The 26,217-nt window shown below is 38.4% G+C and overlaps 2 protein-coding genes across 2 annotated transcripts in view; one reads left to right on the forward strand and one right to left on the reverse strand.

The window, feature by feature from the left end:
* The window catches only part of LOC140243490 (general transcription factor 3C polypeptide 4-like), a 36,177-nt gene extending 18,793 nt beyond the window's left edge, over positions 1 to 17,384 (forward strand). The window contains exons 11-18 of the mRNA XM_072323162.1: positions 5,339 to 5,444; positions 8,634 to 8,737; positions 9,756 to 10,009; positions 10,918 to 10,996; positions 11,632 to 11,772; positions 14,213 to 14,266; positions 14,754 to 14,855; positions 15,562 to 17,384. Of these exons, the coding sequence (XP_072179263.1) occupies positions 5,339 to 5,444; positions 8,634 to 8,737; positions 9,756 to 10,009; positions 10,918 to 10,996; positions 11,632 to 11,772; positions 14,213 to 14,266; positions 14,754 to 14,855; positions 15,562 to 15,632 (911 nt within the window). The 3' untranslated portion in view covers positions 15,633 to 17,384. The remainder of the gene's footprint in view (positions 1 to 5,338; positions 5,445 to 8,633; positions 8,738 to 9,755; positions 10,010 to 10,917; positions 10,997 to 11,631; positions 11,773 to 14,212; positions 14,267 to 14,753; positions 14,856 to 15,561) is intronic.
* A 1,637-nt stretch (positions 17,385 to 19,021) lies between these two features.
* LOC140243860 (DNA repair protein XRCC2-like) lies at positions 19,022 to 22,874 on the reverse strand. The gene is made up of 2 exons (XM_072323534.1): positions 22,835 to 22,874; positions 19,022 to 20,456 (listed from the first exon to the last, which is right to left on the reverse strand). Exons 1-2 carry the CDS (start codon positions 22,865 to 22,867, stop codon positions 19,353 to 19,355), a joined length of 1,137 nt encoding a protein of 378 aa, XP_072179635.1. The 5' UTR covers positions 22,868 to 22,874; the 3' UTR covers positions 19,022 to 19,352.
* Positions 22,875 to 26,217: the final 3,343 nt, after the last annotated feature.

The raw sequence follows: 26,217 nt of genomic DNA on the forward strand, positions 1-26,217 counted from the left end.
GGCTGCCAAGTTTCATTAAAGGCATAATTTACCATTTGCAGATGAAAAAATAACCTAGCATTAGTGCTTAAAATAGTTCTAGAATGTGAGTTAGGGATAGAAACAACGACAGTAAAAAATTGAATCAGTAAAATCGAAGTTAAGTACTGTTAAATATACGAAACGTGAGCAGTAGTTATAATAGAAATGTTTCCAGACTTTAGGAGAAATTTTCCGAAGAATAATGTTTCCCAGAATATGGCGAAATAAATGATTATTGTCATACCTCCAAGGATGTACGGTTTTGAATAAGTAATGATAAGAAATAATCTCCATTCGATAAATCATTTCATCAACGCTCAGAATTGACAGTTCCCATTGGGTAGCAGAAGGTCTTGCAGCTTTAGACTTTCTAGAGGTTGCCGGCAAGGATGACGAAAGCAGTTTCGCCCTTTATATTGGTGCACTAACATTTATATCAGATTTCCACTCTTCCTAATGAGCGATGGTAACAAATAACCTCGAATTAACATTAAATTTATGTTACGGATCTGACGTCCCCGTTTTCACCTTTTTCGTGTCTCATGCATTTGATTCCTCTCACCCATAACACAAGTCTCTTGGTGGAAACTTAGTGATATCGCTCATTGAGAACGTGCAATAATTAACTGGTATGCAAGTTATATTACTTGAGCATTGTTCTAGACCAAATCAATGTCGTAAAAGTATACTTTTGGGATCTTACCCTGTTTGAACTCAAACCCTCCACATAAGGCTGACAAAATCAGTTTCATCCAGAATATTGCCGTAATAAAGGGTCTATAGACCATTTCGATATATCGAAAATGAAATAAGGCTCATAATTCCTAAAGTTTGTTGATGGCCTGAAAATGAAATTGCGTTCGTTTTCTCGAAGGTTCGTTAATACGAAAATGAAACAAGGTCCTGTTTTCCAGTGATTCATTAATTCAACATGTAATAAGGTTTGTTAATCCCAGCATGAATCAAGCTTCGTCAATCCAACAATGAAGGTTCGTTAACCCTATAAAGCCCAAGCTATTTTGACCCCTTCCAGGCCCAAGGGGGGCACATTGTGCCCCCCCTATATAACTTCTTTATTATATGATGTATGACCGTCATATTTGGCACATGGATAGAGCAACTCATACTCTACAAGACCCAACATTTGAAATTTCCCAAGGTCATCCACTGAGGGCGCTATTAACCAAAATACAAAGAAATACATAGGAAATATGCTAAAATCATGTTTTTTCTTTTTATTTCATTATCCCAAGTATATATGTTTTTATTTCATATCAATCATTTTCATATTTACCACAAAGGAAAAGCAAGTCAAACTTCACTATTTGTTACTGTTGAAATTTCTCAAGGTCAACATGTGGGGGCGCTATTCAATACAATATAAAGAAATATATGAAACCTTTGATGTATTGCTTGGAATGGGTACATATATTGGTATCATATTCCATATTTCCAAAATATTGAAATTTTGAGTTTGCAGATTGATAATATGATGAAGAAATGATATTACAGGCAAAGCTTGTGTGAAGATAACACAAAATAAAAGGGTAGTCTTTGGAAAATGTTGTATTTTCGATTATTTCTATTATGTCTATTGTTTGATGCCTATGTCATATAGAAAATAAAGGAAATAATAAGAAGACCATTTCAGGGTAATTCACAACCATAATAACTTCACATTTTGGTCCTTCAGCAAATAATAGCCAAGAAAACCCCCATTTCATCCATTATCATATTGTTAACTGAAATTTGAACAGAAAATCATGCAAAATCTGACGAACATGGTTGTCAGTTTACGGTTGCCATGGCAACCAGCAATATCGGACATAGCTAAATTATATATCAAAATGTTCGCAATAAGATTTTAAGAAAAGTCACCAAATTTGGTTGAAATCGAGTAAAAGGTGTAGGAGTGGCAAACGAAAATATGGTGGGGGGGGGGCACAATGTGCCCCCCCCCCCTTGGGCTTTATAGGGTTAATCCGAACACTATTTCTATTCGTGGAGAAGCTGGTACTGTCGAGAAGAGGGATGGTCATCGTTTCTGTAGATTAGTTACAATGATGGAAAGGGGTGATAATGATCAAGGGTGCACTCAGTATTCTTTCAGAGGGTATCATCAGTACACGCATGCATGACCTTTTTTTTTTGGGGGGGGGGGGGATCCCTAAGGTGGCCTCTTGTAATATTTGTTCTACGTCATGCATGGCCCATCATAATGATGCCATAGATGACTATGGGAGCATACGGCGGAGAGGGAGAAATTGTTCATGTTTCCATGAAAAATGCAATTTGCAAATTGTACGATTGCATTCCAGTTCGCCAGTGAGTGTATTGGGGAGTTTGTGTATTTTCCACATTCCTCTCTCTCTCTCTCTCTCTCTCTCTCTGTGTTCTCGTTCAATTTTCATTGCGTAATAGGCCTATCATACCTTTTGTTATGTTCAAATTAATTCAAGTTTTATTTCATTTTTTTCGAAAAGAAAAAAAAAAACATTTCACTTTTTTGCTAACAGAAAATAAGGTTGCATAATCAAAACAAATTAAATTGAGAAATATAATTGTGGAACCTTGGAGTAACAATAACAACATATTACAGTCTTTTGTGTCTAAAACAAGTTCACTTCATTTTCGGAATTTGAACTTTATTTCGTTGTCGAATTACCGATCCTTCGAATACTTTCGACAAAGAAAATGAAAGAACACAGTATTAATAAAATCATGTCGAGAAAGATGGGAAAAGTTTATTTCTGACAGATCTAAACAAAAATGTCTCTACGTAATCAACGATAGCTTTCCTCTAAACGAGATATTTCTGGTGAAAAAGGTGCCAAACGCTTCAGTTGAGCTACATGGATCTTGACGGGTGCTTTGGACTCACTTTCCCATAATGTCGTTTTTTGTGCATCATCCACAAACTTGTTGGTGTTACTCAGTTTAGCTTCACGTTTTTCTGCATAAGCATGCATTCCGAATGGACAAAAAGAGATGTCCTCATCTCCATAATTATTTGTGTAGAGAATGTCAATCAGCATCGACTTCCCTTCATTAGTACACCTGTACCGCCATCTCAGACTGGCGTCTCGTAATTACGGATTGCAAAGAATGCACTATGTTTTCCAGGGCCTTTGGCTTTGCAGGAATCCTTTTGTGTCGCAGATCTTCTCTTTTTACCTTTCACAGGAAATGTACCACGGACGGATTTTCCTATGACAGTGTGATCACCCACGAAATGTCTGTTTAATGTAGATGGTGCTTGTCAATAGAGATTGTTATCTTGGCGGCATACTTAATTGATATTTGTCAAATATCTTAGTAGATTTAATATGAAAATATAAAGTACTTTAAAGTGAAAAACATACCAAAACATAACAATGGGAAAATTCATAAATCACATTTTCAAAACCGACAATGACAGTGAATATCTCGTAAACTTTACAACAACAGTGAGAGGTTTGCATTTGGCAGTAATTTTGGAGTAGTTTCCATGTGCAGAACCCTCATGAATTTTCAAATGCATGTGGTCATTGACTGCTATCATTCTCTTATTTGAAGTAAGGTAAGATGTTATACACATCAAAATGAATGGGAAAGAATGGCAAAATACTATGATAGTGTGAAAGAGACAGGGAAATTGTATTTTCACTGAAAGACAATATGTATTATACCTAGGAGAGTAGACTAGAATTCCTTTGGGTTCTGCAATGTGTTTTGATTGACATTGGTGCTCAGCCAATGAAACTTCGATATTGAAGACTGGCAACTGTCGTGCCACGCCTTGTTCCACGCCTCTATTCGGAGGTTTCTTGCTAGACGTATTTTTAGTCAACTTGACTTCCACATCGTCGCGCCCTCTATTGACTGCCAATCAAGGACTGATTCAGGCTAAAAATACGTCGCCCGCTAGACTAGTTCTCGCCATGTGATGGTTTCGTTCTAGTTTTCGTTTTCGTTTTCGTTTTCGTTTTGTTTCGCTTCGTTTTTATTTTATTTCCATTTCAAAAAAAAAATACAACAAATACAATGCATATAATACACTTATCATATCTTTCTTACAATCTGAAATTACACCTTTGTATACAAAGTCAATGTGAAATGTGAAATAAACAGAGAAATTGAAGAAAAAAAAAGGCTCAGAGGCCTTGTGGGGGAAAAGGTCATGTAGACAGCAAAATAAAGGTACAATCAACAAATTACAGAACACACATCATATCACAAACAACTGGAGGAAATGGTGGAGACATTAAATGATCAGTATTTCTGCAGGAGAGAATTTTTCAGAGACTTTTTGAATAACCATAAGTTTGAGCATGAACGTATCTCACTCGGTATGGAATTCCAAACAATGGGAAAGCTGAAGCGAAGAGATCTCTTTGTGTATTAGGCCGAATCAACTTTGAACAAATGAAAATCATTACATATGCTGGTGTCATAATGATGAATACTACTGTTTACACTAATCATCTCTGATATTGTTGTTGGTTAATTCTTATGAATTCATTTTGCAGGCTTGGTAAGGTTGGAAGACCTTCATAAGCCTTAAATCTGGTCCAGGTGTTGCATTACTGCAGAACATAATTACTTGTGTGCTTATAGCATACCGTAGTTCCTGTGAGCAGTTAGCGCAACCCAATGTGTGTTTACGAACAGACAGAGATAAAAATGAAATTTTCTCATGTTTTGGCTACCATATAGTTGATGTCACTCAATTTTTGTTTGGTGCAACTAAAAAAATCATCTTGTATGGCACTGGATATCGATCTGTTCATCTTACTACTTGTTCTTTCTCCTTCTCCTCCACAGTAGGCCTACAATCCGAGAGGAATCCAATACCTTCCACCTTGCTATAACAGGGTACAAAAATAAAGGAATTACAGCGTAGGAACTGTCAAATCACCCTTTTGGTACTATGCGTCTTTATAGTAAAGGAGATTCCACTGTATTGAGGAAACCTTCTTTCCATTGTTCAGTCATCACCTTATCATCACTGGGGTGACAAAACCTTGTATCTCAAATTTTGGTGAAAATGACTTTTTTTTTATTGGATTAATGGTCAGATAATCAGTTAAAGTGATGTCCTGTCCACATCCTGGTTGTCTTACCCCAAAAATGAAGCAACCACACAACATGTCAAAGAAAAGTATATCCTACTTGATATAGTGCTTTGGCTGCCATGTTTTGTTGTTGTTGTTGGGTTTTTTTTTATTGCTCTCCTGGACATTTGTAGATACGAGGTTTTGTCGCCCCAGCGACGTTATATTCCAAGAATTGAGTGACAAACATGCCCCCCCCCCCCCCTCCACAAATTACCCTCCAGGTATCTCGGTCTCTCTGAGTCTGAAGGAGCCAGCAAGAATCCTCGGCTACAAGGTCAATGGCCTCGCAATCTCCAGGAATGGTGTCTTCTTGGCTGCCGTCAGGACGTAAGTTGCATAATTCCATCTGCTAGTTTATATCCTTGCACTGTTTTTATGCCTCCGCCACAAAGTGGTGCCGGAGGCATTATGTTTTCGGGTTGTCCGTCCGTCCGTCCTTCCGTCCGTCCTTCCATCCTTCCATCCGTCCGTAATGAATTTTGTGGACAAGGTAACTATCGAAACCTGTTGAGGTATCCTAATGAAACTTGGCATGTATGTGTATTACGGGGTGAAGTTGTGCCTATCAACTTTTGGGTGCACATGCTCAAGGTCAAAGGTCAAAAGGTCAAGGTCAAATACATAAAATTTCACTATTTCCACCATATCTATTGAATGCCTGAAGAGATTTTCTTGAAACTTAGTGTATACATATATTACCCAATTAAGATTCTCTGGTGAAAGTTTCGGTCATGAGGTCAAAGGTCAAAGGTCAAAAGGTCAAGTAAAAATATTAAAACTTCTTTTTTTTCTCCGTACCTTGGAAAATTGTTCAAGGTATCTTCATGGAACATAGTATATACATGTACTGACTGGAAGTGATTATCTAGAGAATGTAGGGTTCATGGGGTCAAAAGTCAGGGGTCAAAGGTCAAGTGCAAGACTTCAAAATTTTACTATTACCCTCATATTTATGCAATGCCAGCAGGGTTATTTTTTTACACTTGGTGTATGCGTGTGTAACCTAATAGAAATTCTCTGGAAAGTTTTTTTTTTCTCTTTTTGCCTCAAAGGTCAAAAGGTCAAAGATCAAGTGAAAGTGCTGAACTAACTTTTTCCTCCATATCTCGGAAGTGGCTCAAGTTACCTTGAAACTTAGTACACATTATGCATGTTCTACCTGAAAGTAATTATCTTATGAATTTTAGGGTCAAGGGCCAGATGAAAATGGTAACAATTTACTATTCAATTCAGAAATTGCACTTTTTCTCCACACCTGTACCTTGAAAATTACTCAATGCCTAAATGTATGAATGGGTCAAAGTCAAGTTAAAGTCCTTAAATCCCTAGATACATGCTCTCCTATTCATCCAATTAAACCTACGTCAAGGAAGGTGAACATTCAACACATTTGTGACAAACTTGTCATTCCAATATTTTTTGCCAATTTTGTGAAAATGTAATCACACAGTGTCCACATGTACTATCTAGACCTATTGGGAAAATCATGCATTATGGCGGAGGCATACCAGTCGCCAAAGCGACATTTCTAGTTTTCTCTGGATCAGAGTTGTTGCCCATGAAGTTTTCCTGTCTTGACATGGCACAGTGGCAGTAAACCTTCAGAGGGGAAAATTGAACGTCTTCAGTTTATTGTTGCTGGTTTTTTTTTTTTTTTTTTTTTTTTTTTTTTTGTTGGCCAATAATGCTGGAAGTCAGAGTGCACCAATGAAAAATGTCCTGTCGTGCATATTGGACAATCCTGTTTTTTAAGTGCATAATTAGACTTGTAGTGGACATTTGGATTGATATTGTTCTTTAGCTCTTTATGAGCTAAGTTTGCACGCCTGACTCAGTTGATGGCTTGCCAAGTTTGTATATTTTGCTCACATACACAACCCCGCTCAAACCAATGGATAAATTGCCAAATGCCATAGTACAAAAAGAGCTTCACTCATGGTTCCATTCCTCATGCAGATACATGTTTATTGTGTTGCATAGTGATTGAATAATGGTGTTTCAGTGGAAGATTTCGAGTGAATTCTAATTTTTTGTTGTCGTTGTGTCTACAAGTTGTCCCTCTCAGACATGGACAAAAACATAGCTACTGGCCATTCGCATGAATAGTAATCATAAATTTGTCATAGAATTTACATTACAGCAAAGCTTGGAATTTTCTCTATGACTTTGCTCATTGCATGTCTAGCATTTCTATAAAATAGTTGCGTGGCTTTGAAAAAGCAGAATGTTTCTTTAAAAACGCTCATGCATTTCGGTCTGGGAATAATGTGGCACACAGAATGTTTACAGTGTGGCACACAAAGATTTTAAGTTGACAGCAATAAAAAGCTACGTTCAGACGGCAGGCACTAACCTCGAGGTTTAGCTCTTGCCCCCTAACTACGACGTGTGTCCACACGACGAATCTTAACCTCGAGGTTACGAAACCACACGACGAATCTTAACCTCGAGGTTACGAAACCTCGAGGTTAAGCTTCTGCCCACCGTAACAACGAGTGGGTCCCACTCAATGTTAATACCACAAAACCGGAAGTTTCAGCCCACACTGCCAACAAGGCGTCTATTTATTCTTTAGTCCAACCCTGTCGGACTCGCTTACAGGTACTCTTTTTCTTTGTCATGGTATGCAGAGATAGCACTGCACTGATGACTTTATGCCTTTATGAAGATATTCGTCGAAAACTTTTTTTTTTTTTTTTTTTTTTAGCGTCGGAGAAGAATATAGAATACAGTAGTGAGTTCGACGTGTTCAGTTTCAGAGATCAAGCGCATGGGAAGAAAAGATGATGTTGAGTCGTGCGTCATAGGTTTTTCACGTATAGCGTATTTGTGGTGTACGTTTGGGAGGTTGACCCGGAAGCAGAGGGAAATTGTGGGGGCTGGAGTTTACGGCGAGGTCACTCTTAACTTCGAGTTCGTTGTTTTTTGTGTCCACACGGTGCTTAACTACGAGTGGGGACCCCCCGCGGCTCGTGGTTAGAGCGCTAACCATAAGATTTCTCGTGGCTCGAAACATCGAGCAAACCTTGAGGTTTGCTAACTACGAGTGCGTCTTCACGGTCCCTAACTACAAGCTCTAACCTCGAAGTTTCCTAACTTCGAGGTTAAGGGCTCCCGTCTGAACGTAACTAAAGAGTACAACCAATCTTTTGGAATTGATTAGTATTGTGGTAAGGTGTCAGTTTACTATGTCATTTTGCTCTCCTCACCTCTGAGTTTGATTAAGCATTATACAATAAACCTATCAAAGTTCAAACATGTAGTAGGAGCTGAGAAAATCTGTCAATTTAAAAGAAAGTCAACAAAATAGAGAATAAAAGAAGAATGCTGGACCTTTTTAGTGCACTGAAGTACATACAGTGATTTGTAGACTAGTGCAATATTTTCTGTGACACCTATCGTCCTGGTTGGATTTCAAAACCATAATTTTAAAAAAAAAAAGTTCTCTAGTTGGATTGATTTTGAGGTGTAGGGGGATTTGTAAGAAAATGTTTGTATGCTGGTACCCTCCTACAGCCATGCTGCTCCAAGAATGACTGCATTCCGTGAATCATCTCGACTGCACTACATAGTGGCTGCATCTGATGAGGAAATTGAAGGGATTCTGTTAGACACGACAGGTGAGTTTGTATGTTGCCATGGCTGTGTGATCCACCAAATCTAAACACATTTTTAAGATATCTAACCCTGACTGCTTCTCCCATTGTTTACAGAAGGGAAGCACATCAGATCTGTTGGTTATGTGGTGAAGTGTCTTCCTAGTGCATTGAACATGGTGTGTCTGTATTGAAATGGTCAGATCAGTGTCCTAAAAGCTACTGTAGGTAGGGCAGCTGCATCAAGATAAGAAAATAAAGAATTGTTCTATCGATCAAGTTTTCCCCGGAAAATGCTATCACAAGAAATTTGTACAGTGTAGATCAATGCTTTAAAAGCTTTAAATGCTAGCTGTGCATAAATTTCATACAAAAACAAGTTCAGCAACAATCACTGAAACAAATACAGGTAACTCCCAATATGCCAAAGTCGTCAAGACAGGCAGTTTCATTTCTTTATATCAAAATTTCATTAAAGCCAAACAAATAAAAGAAGTAAAGATATATGGGTAGCAATTTTGGAAACTTAATTGTCACTTCATTGTTAAGAAAAAAAAAAAATACATGTATTATAACTGTTTGTTGTAACAGGAATGCACTGTATCTGTTTGCCGTGTAAAATCATCTTTGTCCCCTCTCCTCATTCCTTACCTAGAAAAAAAGGCAGTGATTGGTCAAAGAGGGGGTAGAGATATTAAACCTTGATTTATGGAACAGTTATTCATGTGACTCCGCTTTCTTCATCTTTTGTTACAGTTTTTTTTTTTTTTGTATGTTTGTAATGTGTGCTTTCTAAAGACAGCACAGTTAAAGGTCAGTAGTTGACATTCTGTGGGGATGCCCCTCTCTAATGAGAAATCATTTAATACTAAAACACTTGAAATGTGTTTGTTGTCTGGGTGGCTCTTTCCTCGGAAAACAAAACAGTGTCATTACCTCTTTATTAATCCTGTATTACAGCTTTACAGGTTGCAAGGTTGCATAGGAACCTTTCTTTGCCATTTGTCAGTGTTTCTGTTTGCCCGTCTTTGCTGTACTTCAGGGAGCCTTTGTGACAAGTGTGACTGTCTGGAGTGGCTGCACCGTAGGATCATGTCAGAAAGCGTCCCCCAGGACACCATGGATGTCATCATGTCGGACCAGACCCTGGAGGTGCGGGGCAGGCAGGACCTGGCCTACCTGTTGGGGCTGCGCAGACTGGTCTGCTTCATGCTGGTCCACCGTTTCTCGCAGCGGCTCCTACAGGTGTATGGCAACAAGGAGAAGGGGTGTCTGGAGACAGAACTCAAAGAGAAGGTGAGGAAGTGTGGGTGCTGGCGGCGTTTCCATGATGTTGCTCCTGCGACAATTGCTCCCATGAAATGCTTGTATATGCCCGCTAAGCTAAAGATAAATTCTGCCCACTAAGCTAGACATAAATTCTGCCCCCAAACATAACCATAACCCTAATCCTCACATCAAACTGAACCGCTGGTGGCAGGCCTTTGGGAATCCCTTGCTGTCTCATTCATTTAGTTACTACATGTTTATCTGCAGCTTGTAATATCATTTCCTTCAGTCTATTGCAGAGTTTACATAGTTCTTTGTAGCTTGTTACGTCCCTTCTTCTTCAGTTTATACGGAGATGTTTTCTCTGTATTTTGTATTGTCACTTCCTTCAGTTTGTGCATTTTCTTGTCAGTGGTTTATTTCAGTGCTTTCTGCATTCATTCCTGAATTATGGTCTTGACAGCTTGTGACCTAATTCATCTCTTTTTCCTAATGCCTTTTTTTTTTCTTTTTCTTTTTTTAGACAGGTGTTAAACATAACTTTTGAAAACTCATAATTGTATTAGGATTCTTATTGATATACATGTATTGAAGTTCCCACTTTGTACACATTCATGCTCTTCTTTTTGTTTTTGTTGCAAATGTTGCTCCATTAAAGATACAGATTTGACTCTGCCTTCAGGTTAGAGATACGCTTTTCTGTGGAAAAAGTATGTTCTCTTTTTTTAGTGACCATATTCTTATACTAAATTCACCATAACAATTTATTAGCATCTCTCACGAACAACAGAATGGTCAGCAGGTTTGTTTGTTTTGTTTTATTTTCTCATCCGCATCCTCTAAAATCATTTAGAGGATATAATGATAAGGTAATAAGCAGATTGAATGTCTGATATGTGTCATGTGGTTGTGTCTATTCCTTTGCTTGTTTGCAGGAAGAAAGCATCAAGTGTTTATCAGAGAGACTGTTGACCATGCATGTTGAGGATTGTGTGGAGCACAACAAACTCAACGGTGAAATATTACTTCTTCAGAAGTGCAGTACACATATGGATATATTGAATATCCTAATTAATTATTTGTAATTCTAATTCATATTGTAATTCTAACTCAAGCTTCATTATTCATAAGATAACTTATCAGTTGTTATCACTGGTGAACTTAGATACATGTACAACAAACATCTTGTGGGCCGTGACATTACTACCAATAGATTGTGTTTGTCAGAATAAAAGTATGTATGAGTTTGTTAAATATGTTGTGAATATATTCCATCCACATCATAATTGACACTTTGCTGTGAGTACTAGCCATTCTCCCTGCCAGCTAGAACAAAAACTAATACAAACAGAATGTGTTGATAACCAACATAACTATGGGTTATATATAAACTATATTACGTTAGGGAAATGTGAAAGGATGTGATGAGAAGCGGGAATTCTTATGAACTATTTGCTTTTACCTTTCATTTATGTATGTGTATGTATGTTTGTTTGTTTGTTTATTTGGGGCATATTATTTTGCTTGAGGAAAAGAGGTTTTCAAAATGGAGAATTTATTCTTTCAGATTCCCTTATGCGTTTAAAATACAAATCTGTGATCATGATTGTGATTTCAATGACAATGCCTGCTTGGTGCCACTAATACAGACAAACGTGGGAGAGCTGGAACCGTTCTGGGTCTGATGTCTGATTGGCTGAAGTTGCATCATTCCAAATCAGAAGAGCCAATCACAGCCAGGAGATCAGTTGAGACTGCCAGCAGAGAAACCTGCAGATTATGTGGACAAGATATCCTTTATGAGAGAATCACACAAGTGACATGTTACAAGCTATTAACGTACCGTGTACTTTAAAAGGGCCATTGACAATTTGACTGGGAGGGGGGTGCGCAAGCGCCCCCCTATTTTTTCTTTTTATTTCTTTTGTTTTAACAACAAATAAAGATGTGCCCCCACCTGGATCCGCCACTGTACTCTATTATACAGTTGTACTTATGAGTGAACACTAGTAAATTCTTCTGCTCTTTTAAAACAACAAAAACAAACAAACAAACAAACAAACAGAAGCGTAATTCCAACAGAATAAATTACAATGGTAAACAGCTCTCAAAGAAGAGTTTGTGAGGCAAGAAAATTCTTAAGATATTGTTTCACTCACTGGCACCACCTTCAAGACTATGAAATCATTGGTCAAATATGATTGACCATTCTTGGATATGAGGTGCAGCTTTAGATCACATGCTAAAATCAAAGGTTAAAGGTTAGTGTGACTGCCTCCGGACAACTCGTACCACGGAGGAGTTTCCACTGTTAATTCAAACAACCCTCCTTAGTTGTTATTCACAAGGTCAAATATGAAGCAAGGTGACATCCGGTTACCGTGACAAATACTTGTTTATTACGCTAACACACTGATGTTTCCAATATGGAATTCCAGTCAATTCTTCAGTTACGGACTTCCAGTTACTGAGCTTCACTTTAGATAACGACCTTCGGTTCATATGCACCTTCAGTTCATAACGGACCTTCAGTTCATACCGACCTTCAGATAACAATCTGAAATATAATACACAAAAACAAAGTTTTACAATTACGTTTAAATGTACATGAATAGCTTCATAAAACATTACATGGTTTAACACCATTTTACCTCATTTAAAGTCTAATAACATAATCTACCAATAATCTTTGTTATATATCACTAACTTATAATACATATTCTCGTTCACTTTACTCACCAGTTATAAACCAAACTTATCCGTATTTTATAATTTTCTGAATTAACTGTTATATAATCAACTAAAACCTCAACTATTTATATTATTCATATACTTTATTAACATTCACTTCCAATATAATCCAAAACTTATTCACTTTTAATCTTTTATAATTTCAATAATATTTTAACTTATCATTAAATTTATTGTCGCCTTAATCAACACTGAAATATAAGTTCTCAAACTTTTCCTTATGTATCACTGTCCATAACAGAGTACACAAAATAAACTTATTCTAATAACTCAAAATTATCAACTATGAATAATCACTGTATTAAAACCTTAAATATAACCTCGTAAAACTATCACACAAAAGCCTAACAATTATAAACACTATACACCAGCTAACAACTTGTCAACTAATGTCAAAACTAACATTAAATTATAATCTCAACTCATGGTGAATGTGTGTCAATTTGTTTCTACTAAACATCCACTACTTATAACACAGAAATCATGTTACGCAATCTAATGCTTGACAGTACCAGTACATTGTACTTCTGTACTTCTCTAATAACACTTGTGAGAATATAACTCATTAACCACAGCTATCTACAGCAACAGCAAAAAGGTATAATACATCCCTACCATTCCGCTATACATCCAACCTCAGGCACAAACACATTATGCTCACAGAATGAGAGAGAAAGAGAGAGAGAGTGTGTGAGGGGAGAGAGAGGAGAGAAAGAGGAGAGAGAGAGGAGAAAAAGAGGAGAGAGGAGAGAAAGAGGGGAGAGAGAGACCAGTGTGCATGGGGCATCACTGGCTTCTTCTTTGTCTACTCCCATTTGTCTACAAAGATTTGGCAAATCAAATCCTGCTCTGTAAATATTCCTTACAATCTTCTCATTCACTAACATGATTACACACATCATCATAAGCTATAAAACATTGTAAAGAAGATAAGTTCTTACCAAATTCGGGCCTGTTGTTTTCCCACAAAACTTGAACAAACTTGTTAGACTGCTGCAACTTCGCAAGCTTTCACTGGAACTGTGAATACTGTCACTAAACAGCTTGCCACGTCCACCCATAATAATGGATACATGTACAACACACAAAGCCCTATTGCTGTACGAAGTGAATGGTGGATTCTTAATACTTTCTCTAAAACAAGGGGGTAATTGTTCAATGTTTACACTAGCCTCCTGGGGTAGGGGTCTTATCTTTCATTGAACACATGTAGTCTGCAAATTTAGACCTGTTTAACACTTACTAGTTTTCAATCCTAGACCCATCTTGTAGGACAAAAATATACCAGATTCTCACTGCACACTGCTGCAGTGACAGTTAGTGAAGGTCACATTTTAAAGTTAGTCTAAGGTGACAGGTCATTGCAATCATTGCTCCGATGGTGACCTATCTTAAATTAGAAATCTCCTTTCACTTTCTACTGTGTGACATTTTGCAGATTGAGAAACGTGCATGATTCATTCCTTGACAAGTTAACACAGATTAAACTGACATCAGCATACAGTGACACCTGTCAAAATGGCCATTCATGGAGTGAGTGTCTGATTTTGTTTTATTATCTTTAAACTTTGTATAGTTTCTGTCAGTGATGCTTGCGTGTCTTGTTTCTTTTACCTTTACATCAGCATTATTAAAGATATTTAAAATTTTGTTTGCATACGATAATTTCTTTCTTTGTTTTTTTGTGGGGGGGGGGGGGGAACTGATGGAAGGTGGGGAGAATTTTTGGCAGAATTCGTTATCAGTTTAAACCTATGTTAAAACTATCTTGACAAAATTTACTCATGTCATGTAGTGTTTTTCTATTTATTCATTTGCTTAAGTTCATATCCTGGCAAAGGAGGTGACCCTTGTAAACTTATGCAAACTACACCTCATACAGTTTTGCGAGACAGCTTTGTGGCATGTGTGAAATTTTGTTAGGAACCAGTCAATAAACTACTGTGTAAAGGAAATAGAATATCTTGTGGTAGGTAGAGCATTGTGCAACTTCTCTGTTGTATCTGTTTTGATTTGACAGGACGATGTAGCCTCACCTTACAACTCTGCCAGACCCTGAGACCACGTCGGTGTACATTCTGTGGAACACATTATGCAGAGACAGATCCTACAGGTACTACAGGTACATTGTATACCCATTACTCTTTCTTCGTCGTGTGACTTGTAATAAAGCTGTCTGTCAATCAGTCATTCACCAGCCTTTATATCAGCAGTAATTAGCAAAATACAATTGAATTGCACTTATCTGAACAATTGTACATCTATCTAATGATGTACATGCATACATCTTTTATAAGAAAACTCAGTATGTACATGTAAAGTATCCTTATTGATATACATGTGTATACATGTATCTGCCGGTACCATAGGAAGGCTTTCCCACTTTCTTTCTTTCTTTCTTTCTTTCTTTCTTTCTTTCTTTCATTCATTCATTCATTCATTCATGCATTCATTCATTCATGCATTCATGCATTCATTCATTCATTCATTCATTCATTCATTCATGCATTCATTCATTCATTCATTCATTCATTCATGCATTCATTCATTCATTCATTCATTCATTCATTCATTCATTCATTCATTCATTCATTCATGTATTCATTCATTCATTCATTCATTTGCATGCATGCATTCATTCATCATTTACCTATGGTGTATCTATGTATTAATGTACCAAATGTACATGTATTTATTCATTTATTATGTTCATTTTGGGAGGGGGAATTAATCTGGAGAGACATGATGGCATGTTGTAAAATTTGATATAGTGAGGTAATTGTTGCAAACAGACTGATGTTGTTAGATAATTTTCATCTGCTTTACAGATCCCAAGTGGTTGGAGGACATCCTGAATGCAAACTGCATCTTCTGTGGTGGCACACTGAGTGCTACATGAAAGTGACAAATCAAAAAACTCTTCCACTCGGACAGGACTGAAGCATGCCTAATGCACACCTCCTCCTCTTCCCTCTTCTACTGGAGTGAGGGTAGTGTTAATCTTGCCCTGAAACAAAGAGAAGGATGGACAACTGTATGTTTCACTGTATGGATTAGCAACATGGTGATGCAATTGCTGGGAGTAAACCTTTGTTGCAGTCAAACTAGACCATCTGGTAAATGGCTTTTTCACCATGAGGCCGAACAATGTACTTTATCTTCAATGACTGCAGACTTCAATTCTAACAGTACTGAAAATGCAGTATTTTTACTCCGGCTGAGATGTACATGAGGGTACCAATGCTATTCTGGTACAGCAGAAAAAAAAAAACAACAACAACAACACACAAAGAGTTAAAAGGTCTTCTTGTAGTACACAAACAGACATTTAACTACTTCGTCATTATTTGTACTTTCTATTTATTGAGCATTTCAAACTCATCATTAAAACTTGCATAATGATATGCGAACAGAACTTCATTTGAATTCAGTATCCAAGTTACTTTCCCAAGATGCCAGGGAAGAAAAAACAGAAACAAACACACGCACAATAATTTGGTACAATACATATTTTTCTAGCCCTTTTAGGGTTCTCCCTACCCCCACGTGAGGAAGCACAACAGACGATGTACCTTTCATAAAATCATATCATATTTCATCAACTTCTATAGGTACATTGTTCTAACATCAAAGAGGCAAAATTCAATAGTGTAGTAAATACACTTCACATTCAGTAACAGTTGCTTAAACATGACAAATTCTCAATTTTAGTTAAATACAAGTGTAGTAAACCAAAGAAGCTGGTTCACTGAATCTGCGTAATGTTACAGAAAGATATTAAGTATGATCTTTTGCAGCAAAACTGTATGAATTTTGTATGTCTGATTGTGGTAAAGAAAAACAATGTAATAAATTTATGTGGCAACAGCCCCCCTTTTTTATGCAGTAAAAGCAGTTTTCTGTGTCTTCTTTGTGTTATTGTAGTTTAGATATGCCCTGCCCTGTCCAAAATAGATAAAACCGTTTTACAAGAAAGTTTAGACGAGCACTGCACAACATACACTGTACTATTAACCCATTGAGGACGAGTCATGATTATACTCGGGCAAGTGTCTATGGAAATACGTTTTGCAGCAAAATCTGCCTGTTCTCAATGAGTTAAGTGCCCATGCAAGACAAAATCCACTACAAGGTGTAACGGAGACATCATGGGTCAATTTTACTGAAACCTGGGAATCTTACATCAACAATGTTGATTTTAAATATCCAGTACAATGTATCTGGCATTTTCTGGACGAGCACTCTTTCGATAAATCGAAGTTTAGAAGCATACATTAAGAAACTGGTGGGTTTTTTTTTTAAGCTTTTGATGCTCTCTATTTTCTGCCCACAAAGCATGTGAATGTGTGCATGGAAACCCTATGCTTTTTTTGTACCAAAAAAAAGTTCAACAACATAATTGCATATCTCAATGGTGAGCTAAATTGTGGCACAATGTCATATAGCAATTGAAATATAGTGTAGCCACATCAGAATCTTATGTGAGAATGACATCACTCGCAAATTAAACTTCCTAAGTGTTACAACTTTGGTTATACAGTGGACTCCCATTCTAATGAAGTCCTGGGGACCAGCACTTTTCTTTCATTATACTGTATCAAAATTTTGTAATAACCAAACAAATAAACAACAAACATAGAGTGAATAATGATGCAGCCTCAATTTTCACTTTGTTGTAGCTGGAATTTCTGGTGTTCGCTACAACGAGAGTGCACTGTGATACTTGTACATGTACGTACAACATAATCAGCATATCATATCATATACAGTTGACATTTATGCTTTTCCATTAGGTACAATGAAATCTGAGATGTCACCCCAGGGCCTGCATTAGAGTCAAATAATATGTATGTGCAAACTACCAGGCAGTGACAGTACAAGATCACATTTGGGTTTTTGAATAAATACATTTCTGTCTCCAAACCATGTTTGAGTTGCTTGTTTATTAGTGAAGGTTTTGGAGTATGTATAGGCAAGAAAGCTGCATTCCCAGCTTAGTTCTTTAAAGGGATGGTATAGCATTGGTTATGGTGAGGATTGAGCTTTAAACATTTGCAAAATATTTAGAAATCACTAAGAGAGCATACAATTCTAAGGGGAACTGAAAGTTTATTGATGAAAATTGGTTTTGAAATGATTAAGATATCCAAAAACAAGATAAAACAAAGAGATCCTAATAAAGTCATGGCCTGTCGCATTTTATTAGGATTGCCTTTTGGATATTAGCCATTTTAAGACCAATTTTCATCGAATAAACTGAATTCCTCTAAGAAAATTACACATGTTCTTTCATAGTTCATAAGAAGTTTTTCATTATCTCACAAACACACACACACACACACAAACGTTGGAAACCTGCAGCCCCATCTAAACCAAAACTCTTATCATCCCTTTTTATGTCTACATTGTACAGAAAGAAACTCTTTCTTCACATCTCTCTCTATGAGTTCATATCAATGACAGAGTACTGTAATGAAACATACCCTCTCAGACAGAGGAATCTTCGTCTCCTGAGAAGCAGCACTAAACAACATACTGCTGACAAAACTGAGTTGAAAAGTTTTTCTACAACCCATTTGACATCATCATTTACAATGCAGTCAATTAATTCTATTTTGACATTCAACAGATCAAACGGACAGTATACTGTACATGCATTCACATAACTCAATTCCAAATTACCGTGCCCTATGCACTTAGTTGTCATTGGGTGTATCTCAGTGTCTGACTGTATGTTTGTTGTTTAGAGGGTGTTTTGTTTTGCTTTATATTTTATTTTTGTTTTCATTTTCCTGTTATATTTCTGAGGAACTGCTCCAGCAATGTCTACTGATCCAAGGCTCATATACTGTTACACGCAAGCCAAATGTGGCTAAAAAAAGTCTCACTTTCTCATTTCACATTGTAGTCCTCAGCTCTAGAGATTACAGTAATAACCACAGCTCTTGAGCATTTCAGGGAATACAGTGTATAGAGTGTCTGCTATCACAAAATAAATGAGGTTATAGGAGTGCAATGCCATCTGCAGTGAAGACTTCCAAAATGAGGTTAGTTTCAAATATTAGGAATGTTGTGCATGTTGAAACAAGTGTGAAATTTGCAGGAAGAGAGGGAAACAAACTGAAACAATCGCACAGAAATAAACTCTGCAAATCTAATAAGACAGAGAATATGGGGGAGGAGAGTGTCAGAAAGAGTAGGTAACAAGCATGCATAAATGCAGAACAAAGTATACCTTATAGTCTTTAACTACTATTTTTTAATTTTACAATCCAAAGTTCCTTTTTTGGTACAGCGTATAGAGAATTCCTGGCTCAAAACAAAATAAAGAATTGCACAAGTCCATTTCCTTACTAAAGTAAGATTGTAAATGACATACACTGACTACAACTGTGAATTAAGGTATCCTTTAATGTTCATATCTTTCTGTGTGTTCCTAAATGTGTGTGTGTGTGTGCGTTGTGTGTATCTTATGCTTTTGTGTGTTTTATACTTGTGTGTATCTACAGATCTTATGTAATGCTCTTTTCAATTAAAGGCACGTAAATACATGTATCAATAGCCATTTTGATACAGTCAATAAAAAGATGCATGTGAACTTAATCTCTTCTTCTTTCCTTCACACATGGACAATTCCTTGAGCAGTTACAATGAAGTGACTCATATGTATTTTGTTTGTAGTCCTCTGACTAAGAACTGCTGAGAAGGTGCTGTACGCCTGAACGCCATTCACCATCAGAGGTGCGCTGCTGTCGTGTCGTTCCAAGACGATTCGATGGCTGACAAGCCTTGTCCACTCCTTACTCATGAACTCATGATGTTCTGTTCTTGGGGTAAACCTGAGAGCGGACGGTGTAGCTCTGCTCTGAGGAGTCCTAGAGTCATCGCCATGCTCAGTATCAAGGTCACTCTGGGTCCGTTTGGTCACCAGGGCTGCTTTGGCTGCAAACCCCACTAGATGATAGTCTTTGAGGAGCCTTGAAAGCGCCGTGAAAGCCAGCTTTTGATTGGCCCCTTGATGTAACACACTGTCTCCTCCGCTCATTTTGTCGAGCCAATGAAATGCAGAGATTGTGTCAACCAGGACAACAGAGATCCCACACTGATTGGCCAAGAGTGACTCGAGAGAATGGAGAGTTATAATCAGCTGATCGCTGGTAACAATCTTCACAATGTAAAGCTTCTTCAGACAGGACTTAAGAAATGATTCGACCTCTTCTTCAGATGGTGAAAACAATGACTGCTTGCTGTTTCCTTCTAGGTTGTGGGAAATATGCTGCTCTCTTTGATTATCCCTGCCATCACCAGCATTATTACCATGCTTCTCGATATTCCACTCGCTTTCATCCCTGTCATGATCAGTGTGTGCAAATTGGTTATCACTGCATCCATGTTGATCACTCCCTTTATCAGGAGTACCCTCTGACCTGTGGGCCAGAGCCTCATTCACTCTGCTTTCCATGATTGTGAAGAGTCGTACCATGGAGAACTGCTGCTCGGTGTCCAAGAAGACCACACTGGTCCCTATTCCCCCAATGTTGACGCTTTCCCATGACGGAGGTAGAATACAGGTTGCTGTGATGTTCAGCAGCAGCTCTGTCTTTCCTGCTCCGCTCCCACCATACACCTCAACCACATCGCCGGGTCTGGGGACAGACTCGGGGGGAATTAGAGCTGGATCAAGTTTATCCAGTGAAGACTTTTCTCCCAGGCGGACAAGGAGCTGCCAATGGAACAAAGAAGGAACGATTACCTTTGAACTATGATGTGATAAGCGCAGTCTTTCTCAATACGATAATGCATGCTAAATTCTTTGATTAATAACGGCAATATATAAAAATTGTACACTGTAAATGAATCCGAATTCATGTATCATTCTGATTCTATTCATCATACTTGTGATCCCGATATGAGTGACAAGTCACCACTTTCACCACTTACTCCTCTCTTCTGCATATCATAGTAGCAGTACAATTTTCACCAAATAAACTCTGTTCATGAGAAGTTTCCAGGGCTGGAGACCTTGAAAGAGTCTTAATTTGGATTAAGACACTGTGATGGAGTGAGCAACAAAATGGATCAAAGCAACAATGGTGGTTGGGGAGGGGGTGTGGTGGGGATGGTGTGGAAGGGGAGTGTCTCACCCCCCCCCCCCCCCCCCCCTCCACTCTAGGGTGATGACTACAGAGCTTTGACAATGGGCTGGGACATATCAAAAGTTCAGAATATCAGGGATTTGGAGATACAGATTTTTTTTTTTTTTTTTTTTTAACAGTCTTCTTGTCATTCAACATGAGAATTCATTCAACAGAGTGAGACAGAACTTTAAAATTAGGTGAATTGCATGAGAGTTGGCAGCCCTGGGTTTCTTGTTATAGCACAAAGAAAGAAATAATGGAAACCTGAAAGAAGAGCCATCTCAACCAACCAAATACAATCCAACTGACTAACATTACAAAGTTACTCCTAGTAAAAATACCGCTATGTTAATCTACACTAGATCTACCATTCCGTTGATGCTGCTCATCATCACATCAGGGCTGATCAGTCTTCATGAAATAAAATTTACTCTCACAATTGTTTCTACACATTATCCTTCTTTATACAGAAAAGTCCAAACTTGTGAAATGTATAGGTCTAATAGGATCTAGGCAGCAACAGTCATTGGTCAAATTAGTGTCTTGTAACTGGATATAGCATTGCCATCGCCATCGCCCCATTGGCGCCTGCTGCGCAGCTGCTTACGATTTAAGGGGATGGCTAGTACCTTGATCAGTGGGAATCAGTGGGAATGCTGGGGGATGATTGCTCCAATCCTTGTGGAATTCATTTAAGAGTACATTATATACCGGTAAGTTTATCTATTGTCTGATTGTTGTGTGAAAATTATTTGCTTCAGAATGGTCTCATATTCAAGTATAATGTGCAGTTTAATCGCCCCGTCACTGTACAGGCATGCTAACCTGGAAACATTTTCCAACTGCACATTTATACTTGAATATGATACCATTGAACTCTGAAGCAAATAATTTTCACACAACAATAGATACATAATGTACTCTTAAATGAATCCCACAAGGATTGGAACAATCATCACCCAGCATTCCCACTGATTCCCACTGATGAGTTACTAGCCATCCCCTTTAACGTTAAGTAGTATGGTTGGGTGTCCAACACACACATCGACACCCCAATCAATGTTTTTCTATCAATAGAAACTTAAAATATCTCGCAATTTGCGTAGAATTTTACTCACATGCCAAGAAAATACTCTGAATTCACAAGCATGCATTAAAAATGTGATTTGCAGTACTCGGTACGTATCCATGCTCCAAGATAATAAACTGCTACTAGTGCTACGAACACGTGGGGTAGGCCTACTGTAATTAAAAGTCTGTAACTTGTTAGTGTTATTTTGATGCACTCAGATGTGCCGCAGTTTTGAAACCAATACACTGTACCCCATTGCCCAAACTCTATTCAGCTATTGACAGTTTATTTGTGAAATGCACGTAATACGTTAGATCTACTGTATATCTAGATCTACGACTAGACCTAAAAATAATATTCAATGTATGGAGTCTATTCCTACTATGGTATCACTGTTATGCAGTTACTGTTGATCTCATTTTTTATCGGGATTTTCAATATAAATATTTGGACATCTTCAATTCACATGATACATCCCCAATGAAGAATGCAAAACCATTGTGCGTAGTCTCATGCGTGAATGTGCGTCCTGTACGCGCAATAAATGCAGCAAATAGAGGTGTGTCGGTTTCAATGTACAGACTAGTGTTGATCATGTTGGACACCTTTTTTTTTACTAGAGCCGTAGTAGACTTGAGAGTCCCGCCACCATTTGGATTCGGTACACCATACCAAAACAGCTTACTACAGAATAGAACCGTGTACACTAGCATGTGAGGTACATTGTGTTTTGTGTAAATCGTAATGATTGCTGGAATACATTGTAATACATATGTAACGCGTAATAGAACCTCACAACTGAAATAATACATAAAACATACAGGCGAGTCTATCATCGCACCTTTAATGAGACAACTACAACAGACAAGATGTGGAGAATAATAAACTTACTTGGGCCCCTGTTTCCGAATTCGCCGCCGCCATGGGAATACTGCCCTCTGTGTCTGTCTCTGTCTCTGTGTCCCACTACTCACTATCGCTATCTCTGTTCTGCTCACTACTGGCTACGCGATATACTGTATCATGATGTGTAATAATGTGTGCGATATGAGCAGGAGGGGGGGGGGGGGGGGGGAGGGGGAGCTAGGGGGAAGAGGGGGAGGGGGAGGGGGGAGAGGGGGAGGGGGGAGGGGGAGGGGGTATCACCACTGAACCATGGAGGTACAAACCAACGCAAAGAGCGGCACAAACAATCATGGAGATTAACACCTACCTCCATGATTGAACTAAAGATCATACGCACTTTTAGGATCTTCAAGCTTTATCATCACTTTTTCTTATCACAGTTATCACAGATATTGAAATACAGGGTCGGCGGAAAGGGGGGGGGGGGGTCCTCGCCCCCCCCCTCCATTTTTTTCTTTCACAAAATAATAGGATTATTTAGTGTATAATCAATATCGGCCCCCACTTTTTTTTTTTTACTCCGAAAGTGGCACCAGGAAAAAAAAAAAACAGAAAAAGAGAGAATGCGGTTAAGCTTTTGCCGATTATAGGCACCTACACCAGGGCGATTTTTCCGCCCCCCTTTTTTTTGTGTGTTTTGCTTTTTTTTTTTTTTTTGCTTGTCAGCTGAAGAAACCCGAAGTGGAATCAGAAATGTAAACTGCCCCCAACTTAGCTATGAAACGAGAAAGGCACTGAATTTTTCATGTCTTATATTTTTATGTCGTTCTTTAGTGTGTGTGTGTGTCCGATGGAGAATCTAGTGAGACCAATGAGATGCTGCGTATAATTTAAAAAAAAAAAGTAATGAAACATACACGTACCACGGAAATGGAAATCAGGACCCTGGAAAAGCTGCATGTGTATGATGTGGCATGGTCGGCCACCTTTTAAAATTGGGTAGGTATGACGGGGGTGGGGGGCAGTTTATATTTCTTGTGCCACTTCAGGTGGGTTTCTCCTGCTGACAAGCAAAAAAACAAACAAAAACAAAACAAAAAACAAACAAGCAAAAAATTTAAAAAAGGCCTTACCGCACTGCCCTACTTTGGCAAAAGGAAGCAAGTGACATACCATCCAAATTTGAGTTATTGATGTTTTCATAATTCACATAATGAGCTCTTCTTCCAGGCCAAATTTCATGCAGAAACACTCATCCATGGGCGTCACCAGGGGAGGTGCGTTGGGTGCGAACGCACCCCCCTTCAGACAAAAAGAAAAAGAAGAAAAAAAAAAAAGAGATTCACCTCTTCAGTCTGCGAGCAACCTCAACGCCGGACGCTAAATAATTATTCTTGTTTTATTTATTTTTAATTTTTTTATTTTTTTTTTTATATTTTGAACCAGGGACAAAGCATTCGTGGGCAAAAGCAATTCGCACCCCGGGCTTTGGCAGCACTGATTTTTAGACATATCTACTATCTACCGTGTTTACTATTTATCGACCTTACTGTACATCCATACGGTACGGAGCACGTACACGTATGCACGTGCGTGTGCTACTTACAAGTATATAAGGTCGATGTACAGCACGTTACTTCTGACCAATCCATATTGATAATGCGAGCCCAAGTGCGAGCCTTAGCCTCATTAAAAAAAAATGGAGGGGCAAGTATATCATATTGCCCACCCCCCCCCCCATAATTCCCGAGACGAGAAGATTTTCTTGCTTTTTTTTGACAGAAAAAAGTTCCCCCGTAAAAACATTGGATGGGCAAGCATTATGATTTTGCCCCCCCCCCATAATTAATAATTCCCGGGATGAGAAGATTTTCTTGGTTTTGACAGAAAAAAAGTTGCCCCAATAAAAATATTGGAGGGGCAAGCGCACCCATTTGCCCCATCCCACCCCACATAATTATGATTCCCGAGATGAAAAGATTTTCTTGCTTTTTTGTTAGAAATCTGTCCAATCATTTCACCCAAAGTGTGCACTAGGTGGCAGGTTGCTGAATTTCAATTCTAAAAAGCAAAGTCTCTCTCGTGTGGAAGGGATACCCCTTCCCACACCCTCCCCGTTCGGTCTATTTCCATGGACTTAATACACCTTTAGATTGACGGATTTACAAATGTTTCATCGAAATGTGCATCAGATCTCTCACTTTACTTAATAAAAAAAAAAATGCAAAAGTTCCGTCGTGGGGAAAGGGATATTATCTCTTTCACTTAACCCTTTCCCACTGGCGTAGCCGGGGGGGGGGGGGGGGGCGGTGGGGCAGTCGCCCCCCCCCCTTAAAATTTTGACCGGGGATTTAGAAGGCGGAAAAGATATATTCGAATATGGGAGAGGTATCTTGCCATCCTCCCTTTGCCTTGTCCCTTCTATAGACGTAGTACACTATGAGGAATGACAATTTTCCACAAAAAGTGCGCTTAAGATCACTTTATTTCAATTCTAAAAATTCAAAAGCTCGTCGAGCGGGAGGGGGTATCCTCCCCCCCCCCCACATCCTCCCCCTAAGCTCAACCTCACTGTGCTTTGTACATACACAGAGATGATGCACACTAAGAATAAGGGCCATTAACACTTCAGTGGAAAAAAAACCCCTATTTCTTTAAATCATTATTTTTTGGAGGGGCTGGAAAAATTCAAGTATTGCAACAAAAGTTTGCACCAGATCACTGAATTTCAGGTCTGAAAATACAAAATCACCTTCGTGTGGGAGAAGAAATGCCCCTTATGTTCACCCTCGTGTGCATGCTTTTTCTGTTTACCGTTCATTAAATATTCATTGTAAGAATATACAAGAAGTTTATTTAGATTTACCACTTTAGAGGCAAATACTATTGTTCAATAATAATTTACATCAAAATGTACTGATACCTTAAACAAGTGGGACTGTTTCAGGTCGATAAAACACGCAAAAACCTGCATCAAATTGCACCATTTACAACATCAAAATGCAAAAAGTTTTCACCGTGGGAGGGGGACACCCCCTCCCACACCCTCCCCCTCGCTCGCTCCGCTTGCTCGGGCTCGGACGCGTTCATGACATAAGAATTCACACAAGAAGTTTATTTAAATGATACCATTTGTAGGCACGTTGTTCAATAACAATTTACATCAACATGTACTGCTATACATTAAACAAGTGGGACTGTTTCAAGTCGATAAAACACGCAAAAACATGCATCAAATTGCACCATTTACAACATCAAAAGGCAAAAAGTTCTCACCGTGGGAGGGGATACCCCCTCCCACATCCTACCCCCTCACTCACTCCGCTCGCTCTTGCTTGTTCGCGTTCATGATATTCTGCATGTTCAGTGTAAATAAAAACAGGAAGTTTATTTGGATGATACTATTTTATAGGCAAATTGTTCAATAA

The sequence above is a fragment of the Diadema setosum genome, chromosome 20 (assembly GCF_964275005.1).
Source record: "Diadema setosum chromosome 20, eeDiaSeto1, whole genome shotgun sequence".
Classification (NCBI taxonomy): Eukaryota; Metazoa; Echinodermata; class Echinoidea; order Diadematoida; family Diadematidae; genus Diadema; species Diadema setosum.